General features: G+C 42.1%; 1 protein-coding gene across 1 annotated transcript; it reads right to left on the bottom strand.

Annotated features, from left to right (window-relative positions):
• Positions 1-2,003: 2,003 nt before the first annotated feature.
• Positions 2,004-5,658, bottom strand: LOC126985485 (protein charybde-like). The gene is made up of 4 exons (XM_050840450.1): positions 5,464-5,658; positions 4,505-4,715; positions 3,614-3,772; positions 2,004-3,307 (listed from the first exon to the last, which is right to left on the bottom strand). The coding sequence occupies exons 1-4, from the start codon at positions 5,537-5,539 to the stop codon at positions 3,214-3,216; spliced, it is 540 nt and encodes a 179-aa protein (XP_050696407.1). The 5' UTR covers positions 5,540-5,658; the 3' UTR covers positions 2,004-3,213.
• Positions 5,659-6,396: the final 738 nt, after the last annotated feature.

The following is a 6,396-nucleotide window of genomic DNA, read 5'->3' as shown; positions in this document are numbered from 1 at the left end:
GAGTTCATACCTGAGAGAAAATTGGAGAGTTGGTTGCTTGGCTTAGAAAAAATATACGGTTGTGTGGTGGTGTTTTTTATATATGTATCTTGTCTGGGTTTCTTCCGTTGGTTAAGTATAGGGTGTGTTTGCATATGTATGATTCTCTCTCTCTCTCTCTCTAACAACGACCAGTAATCTACGGTAAATGTGATACAGAGAACACTTGTGGCTGCCCTCTCTCTCTCTCTCTCTCTCTAATAATAGCTCACATGTGTTATACGTATGAGATTTATCTTCGTTTCCTCTCCCCCTTTAGTCGTTATCGGGTAACATCCTCTCTCTCTCTCTCTCTGGTCTGATAACACTTCCCTTCCTATTTTTTTTTTCTTTTTCTTTCTTTCAGTCTTTCCACGTGGCTATAATTAAACGGCTTATTACCCTTATTAACCTATTTCGGTCACCTGGCTCACCTGAGAATAGGTATTTGTGTTCACGGATACGATCGATTAGTTGCCTGAGGTGGGCGGATAAAGGTGAGGTGAGATTAGCGGATGTGTGTGACGAAAGAGTTAAAAGTGTTATTGTCTGTGTGTGTGTGTGTGTGTGTGTGTGTGTGTGTGTGTACTTGTCCTCGCTGTCTTCCTGTCTGTGTGTGTTTGATTCTGTCCTCTGTGTCTGTCTCTTTTTCTCTTTCGTGCTGTCTTTTTCTGTTTGTTTGTTTGTGTTTTCTGAATCTGTCCTTGTCTCTGTCTGTCTTTGTGTGCCTCTTTCTCTGTCCTTCTCTATATGTCTCTTTTGCTCTTTCGCGCTATCTGTCTTTTTCTGTTTGTTTATGTGTTTTCTGAATCTGCCCTTGTCTCTGTCTGTCTGTGTGTACCTCTCTCTGTGTCTGTCTCTTTGCCTCTTTCTGTCTGTTTTTCTCTCTCTGTGTGTCTCCATCTACCTGTCTGTGTGTCTGTGTTTGATTCTGTCCTCTCTGTCTGTTTTCCTCTTTCGTGCTATCTGTCTTTTTTTCTGTTTGCTTGTGTTTTCTGAATCTGTCCTTGTCTGTCTGTCTTTGTGTGCCTCTCTCTGTGTCTGTCTCTCTTTGTTTATTTCTCTGTTCTTCTCTATATGTCTCTTTTTCTCTATCGTGCTATCTGTCTTTTTCTGTTTGTTTGTGATTGTGTTCTCTGCATCTGCCCTTGTCTCTGTTTGTCTGTGTGTGCCTCTATGTGTCTGTCTCTTTCTCTGTCTTTTTTTTCTCTGTGTATCTGTCTATGTCTGTCTTTCTCTCTGTGTATGTCTGTTTTCTGACTGTCTTTCTCTGTCTGTTTTCTGATTCTGCCTTTGTCTCTTTCTCAGTCTATCTATACTTGTCTATTTTCTGTCTCTGCTTGTTTGTACATTTTATTTTATTCTCTCTCTCTCTCTCTCTCTCAGGCGTGGGAGACACAATCCGCTGCCTGTAGTCTTTTGTTTATATTTAGCATGAGGCAACACCCACACTCTCTGCCTTACTCTGATGTTCTTTTTTTCTTGCCCTTGAGTCAATTTTTTAACAATTTTCTTCATTTACTATTTTTTTTTTCGTTTTTGTATATTTTAGTGTACAAGCTTCTGGTCAACCGCGAATTCGTTTTTTCTTTTTTCAAGTCTTTCTGACCTTGCTTTTTAATGAATTCGCCTTTATATCTAACATTTTTCTTGGTGTGCGTGTTTGTTCAAGGATAGACTGTTTGGTTAAGACTCAGACCATGTTAAGTTTGGTTTATTAGTTTTCTTTAACTTTTGATTCGGTTTTCCCATTTTGCAAGTCTCTCTTCCAAGTTTCTGTATATGGTTTGCTACACCTGAAAGCATTTTTCTCGTTCATCTGTATAAATTCTTCTCCATCAGAAGACAATTAAATATATCAGTCCAACCAAAATCATTTAAAATACTATAATCAGCAACAAATCCAAAAGTTATCCCGTTACCCACAAGTTATATTTACCATGCTTGTGTATTATCCCCCAGAAAGGACAAAGTTAAAATCGTAGTTCAGGTAAAATCTTTGTACGGGTTTTTTTATTCAAATACAAAAATATCACAAGTTCAGCTTTATCACAAGGGGGCGATTGTGCCGACTAGCAGCCCTTGAGTGTGTGACGGGCTCGTCCCGCGCCAACGCGAAGACGGAAATCGCGAATATGGAACATCTCCCACGACTTTCCGCTGCGTTGGCGACAAGGACGTATACAGACAAACATGCATACATACATACAGACATACAAGTACAAGTTTTTCTTAGTCGTCTCAGTACACTACGTATCAAAAAACTTATATTGTATTGTATGGTTCGTTTGTAACAATAACTTAAGAACTAGTTGGTGTGTACTTCTGCAGTAGAAAAGTTTAACATAAGCTTACTTTGTTTAATTGGAAAATCTAATAGTATATGATTAACTTTTTTGTAGTTTTTGTTTAAGGTAATTTTTCTCACTGTTTTAGTAAATTCACTGTAATGGGTTTGATTCCAGCAAATGATGATTACAACATTTATAGAAGTGTCGCATAGCACACTTCTCCCTTATCAACTAAACGGGTAGAGAGATCCTCATACGACCTCCTCGAGTACTCTTGAAGTGATAACGATGAGTGATGAATGAACTGACGTAAAAGTGAACAAAAAACAGTATAGCCAAGTTAAAAACAACATAACTTCGGCGTTCAACCTCATTCGAGTGTCAGTGTCTATCTTAACATTGTCTCCAGTTGTGAAATAAAGATGATGATGATGATGATGCTTTGAGAGAGCCTCGTGTTAGGGAAAAATAAATACAAAATGTTAGAAAAATAAGTGATGATGATGGTGATGATGAAAGTGTGACTGCTGCTCAGACTCCTCAATCTTGTACGTTCAGGTGTGGGTGGAGGTGGAGGTGAAACTTCCATGAGACTTCAACTTCAATTTTCTTCTTGTCTTTCCTAAAATGTCGTTCGTTGCCGAGTTGTAATTCTCTTCAGCTTCGTTGTTCTTTCTCTTCTAATTCCTTTCCTCTAAATATAGCACAGTTTAGAGGGTAGGTTTCTCTTTCTTCCGTTCTCTCCTTGTTTTCCTTCCTCTTGTAAGTCTTCCTTCTCTCTTCCTCCCTTTTTCCAGGTTTCTCTAATCGTATAATCCTCTTTGTTGCTTCCTTTCTCTCTCTCACTCTTCCGTTGCTTTTCTTGTCAACCTCCATCCTCCTCTTCTTCCTCCTGCTGTCGCCTCTACTGAACCATCAAGACTTGTGGGTCATCATAAAAGTTCTTCTTCAGCAACTCGTATTTGGGAGACACCACCATTTTCCTCTTGCCCAATGACCTGTAGAAGAAAGGAGATAATGTTTAGACTCACGTGAAGGAAACAGAAGCTACAGGACATGAACCGAGAGTGAGTTAATGTGGTAAATTGCTCGAGACAGTTTTTCTTTACTTTAACTTCCACAACTAACAATTAAGCGAACAAATAAATAAAGTAGACAAGTAAAAGGAGCAAGAAAACAACAATTGAGTCCAGAAAACTACAAATAGATGACAAAAAAGAAAGCTAACCAAATGGAATAAAGTCAGCAAATGAACATGCCCTAATGAGACAGGTATAAACAGGTAAATCAAGACGCGTTCTCACCTGAAGATTCTGGCCATCTTGGTGTACCAGGAGGTGGGGTCTGCCTTGAGTTTGAGGACGAGAAGGTGGGTGGAGGGCATGTTCCTGTCAGCCTTCATCTTGGCCAACTGCTGTTCACCAAGTTCAGGGTCTTGATACACGACGAAGAGCACGCAGCCTCTGTAGAAGAAGGAAATAGATGGTTAATTACGTGAAATGGGTTTAAAGTAGAATTAAATACATAAGAACAATGATACAAGACAATGCTATATGGTGGTGGTTAAATGTTATGTGTTGTAGTGGAGAATAAAAAAAAAAAAAAAAAAAAATGATGATAGAGCAAAGAAAAGGAAAATTACTAGAGGAAGAATGAATAGATTGAGCAAGAGGGAAGAATCTAAGAATGAAGAGGAGGAAGAAGAGGGAGATGATGTCAAGGCCGAAGGGTTACCTGGGAGAGGCGACAAGGGAGGAGGGAGAGGAGGACGGAGGGGGAGGGACAGGGGTATTGAGGTAGGCTCTGGGTGAGGAAGGGGAGGGAGCGGGAGGGAGGGAGAGGAGGGAGGGAGGACGTGTAGGAGCAGGATCTGACGGGATGGTGGGGGTTGAGAGAGAGAGAGAGAGAGAGAGAGAGAGAGAGAGAGAGAGAGAGAGAGAGAGAGAGTTCCAGCAAGTTCTGGACTAAGCAACAAAAAAAGGTAGAAGTGAATGTAATAGTGAAAATGAAGATAATGAAGATAGTGCTAACTGACAATGATAATAACTAAATAAAGGTATAACAAAAATATGGTTGTGAAAATAGATAATGGTGATGTAGGAAGCTGATTAAGTGAAGGTGAAGTAGGTGGGAAATGATGGGGGATGAAGGTGGCTGATGATGATGATAGTGAAGAAAGGGCAACAAATCCTCACCTCAGTCCACACGGCTCGTCCTTGGAAAGCTCGAGTACGTGTTCTGCCACCTGGTCGAGGAGGTGTGGGGGGTACACGATGGAGTTGTGGGTGTTGAGTTTGATCTCCTCCTCCACCCTCCGCCTCATCGCCGCCCACGCCCGCACCTCCACGGGGTCATCAAGCATCTCCTCGTCCACCTCCAGTGCCTCCACATCATCATCCACTAGCCCTGAGGAAAAGAGGAAAAAAAAAAAGGTTAGTGATGGTGGTTAGGTTATTATTACTATTACTTTTTCATCATTGGTAAAAGGATTATTATTGCTTACCTAGCTATTATTTAAGAGGTAAGGGCGCTAGTGTTAGTATTGGCAGTAGTAGTTAAGGGCAAATAAGTTTGGGTAATATTAGTTAAGGATTGTTACTGTTATCTTTACTACTACTACTACATAAGAAAGAAGAAAAGTGTCTTACTAAAATATTAATGTATGTAACTATGCCATCTCTCTCTCTCTCTCTCTCTCTCTCTCTCTCTCTCTCTCTCTCTCTCAAGCACTGCAAGCACAAGGGTTGAGAGATTTAACCCTTCCCTCACTCCTCCCTCCTCCCATAGCAACCAACTCCCCCTTCTCTCTCTCTCTCTCTCTCTCTCTGGTAAGATGGAAATAATTGACCCTCACTTTTCAACGGCCACTTGCGAAACGGATTTACATATATATAATAATAGCTCTACCCCACTGCGAGAGAGAGAGAGAGAGAGAGAGAGAGAGAGAGAGAGAGAGAGAGAGAGAGAGAGAGAATGTAATGATGAAGGACTTGAGCATGGCAACAGAGAAAAACAGGCGAGAGAGAGAGAGAGAGAGAGAGAGAGAGAGAGAGAGAGAGAGAGAGAGAGAGAGAGCGAAGCGAGGTCATCATGCAAAACTTTGACGGGGAACTAAAGAAAAACCAAAAATGTCTAAAACTAAATGAATTCTTACCTTCTTCTGTTGGGAGTGGGCCGAGGAGATCCACTAGGTTGGATTCCCCTGGGGTAAGAACCTTGAGGTGTGCCATGGTGAAGTTCTCTGCAAGTTCTGTGTCACTCGGAGTAAAGTCTTTGTCCCGGGTTGGTGAGGGATCAGAGCAGCGAGCGTCTATGCCCTATCGTGTCTGGACTGTGACTGGCCTACCGGGTGACGGGGTCCGCTCTTTGATGCAATCCCTCGCTGCCAAAGCCTCGAAAATTTTAAGGCGTTTTCGTTCACCTTTTTCGCTCACCCCGCCACCCAAGCCGCTAGGAAACAAGCCACAGCGCACGATTTACGCTTTACCACCTCAACGTAGTACGAAATTCTAACGCAAAACTAAAAATCTGAACCGTATACGTGAAATTAAAACGGGGGAAGATGTAGAAGTCATGTAATTTCAGCATAAAGTCCTGACGCCGGCTCTGGATGAAGCAAATTAACACAGTGGGAACATTATCAGAGGCCGCGAAACATGAATACGCATGCGCCATCCTGCTGGGAGATACCCTTAACACCCTAATATTCAACAAAAAGCACCGATATCTACGCAAATACACAACTCACGCTAACACAACCCCGTCAAATGATGCAAATGAGGCCGCTGAACACGCTGATATAGAAGAAATGAGTTGGAAATACGTGTAAAGAGAGGAACACGTGAAAAGCGAGTATTAAGGTCATTGCAGAAGCCTGGGCCGTCTTTGTTCACCCCGAGAGGCAGTGTCGTCAGCCGCCTCAGCCCTGTACCGACGCTCAAGGGGGCGGCCGAGGCGGGGCAAGGGAAGGCTGGGCGAGGCGAGGCGAGGCTAAGAAACTGATTATAGTCTAGGTTCACGGTAGATGGAAAAATAGGTGATCGAGATGATGCAATAATGTTAGTTTAGGATCACGTTAGGCAAGGGA

Source organism: Eriocheir sinensis, chromosome 59 (genome assembly GCF_024679095.1).
Source record: "Eriocheir sinensis breed Jianghai 21 chromosome 59, ASM2467909v1, whole genome shotgun sequence".
NCBI lineage: Eukaryota > Metazoa > Arthropoda > Malacostraca > Decapoda > Varunidae > Eriocheir > Eriocheir sinensis.
The sequence above is the reverse complement of the archived record's forward strand: the minus strand, read 5'-3'. Positions and strand labels throughout refer to the sequence as shown.

What these genes read in the sequence shown, in the direction of transcription:
- LOC126985485 (XM_050840450.1), bottom strand. Translation starts at nt 5,539, where the DNA reads ATGGCACACCTCAAGGTTCTTACCCCAGGGGAATCCAACCTAGTGGAT. An exon ending in GACGAGCCGTGTGGACTGAG is followed by an intron (nt 3,773 to 4,504) that starts GTGAGGATTTGT and finishes CTTCTTCTACAG; the next exon opens with AGGCTGCGTGCTCTTCGTCG. An exon ending in AAGATGGCCAGAATCTTCAG is followed by an intron (nt 3,308 to 3,613) that starts GTGAGAACGCGT and finishes TTTCTTCTACAG; the next exon opens with GTCATTGGGCAAGAGGAAAA.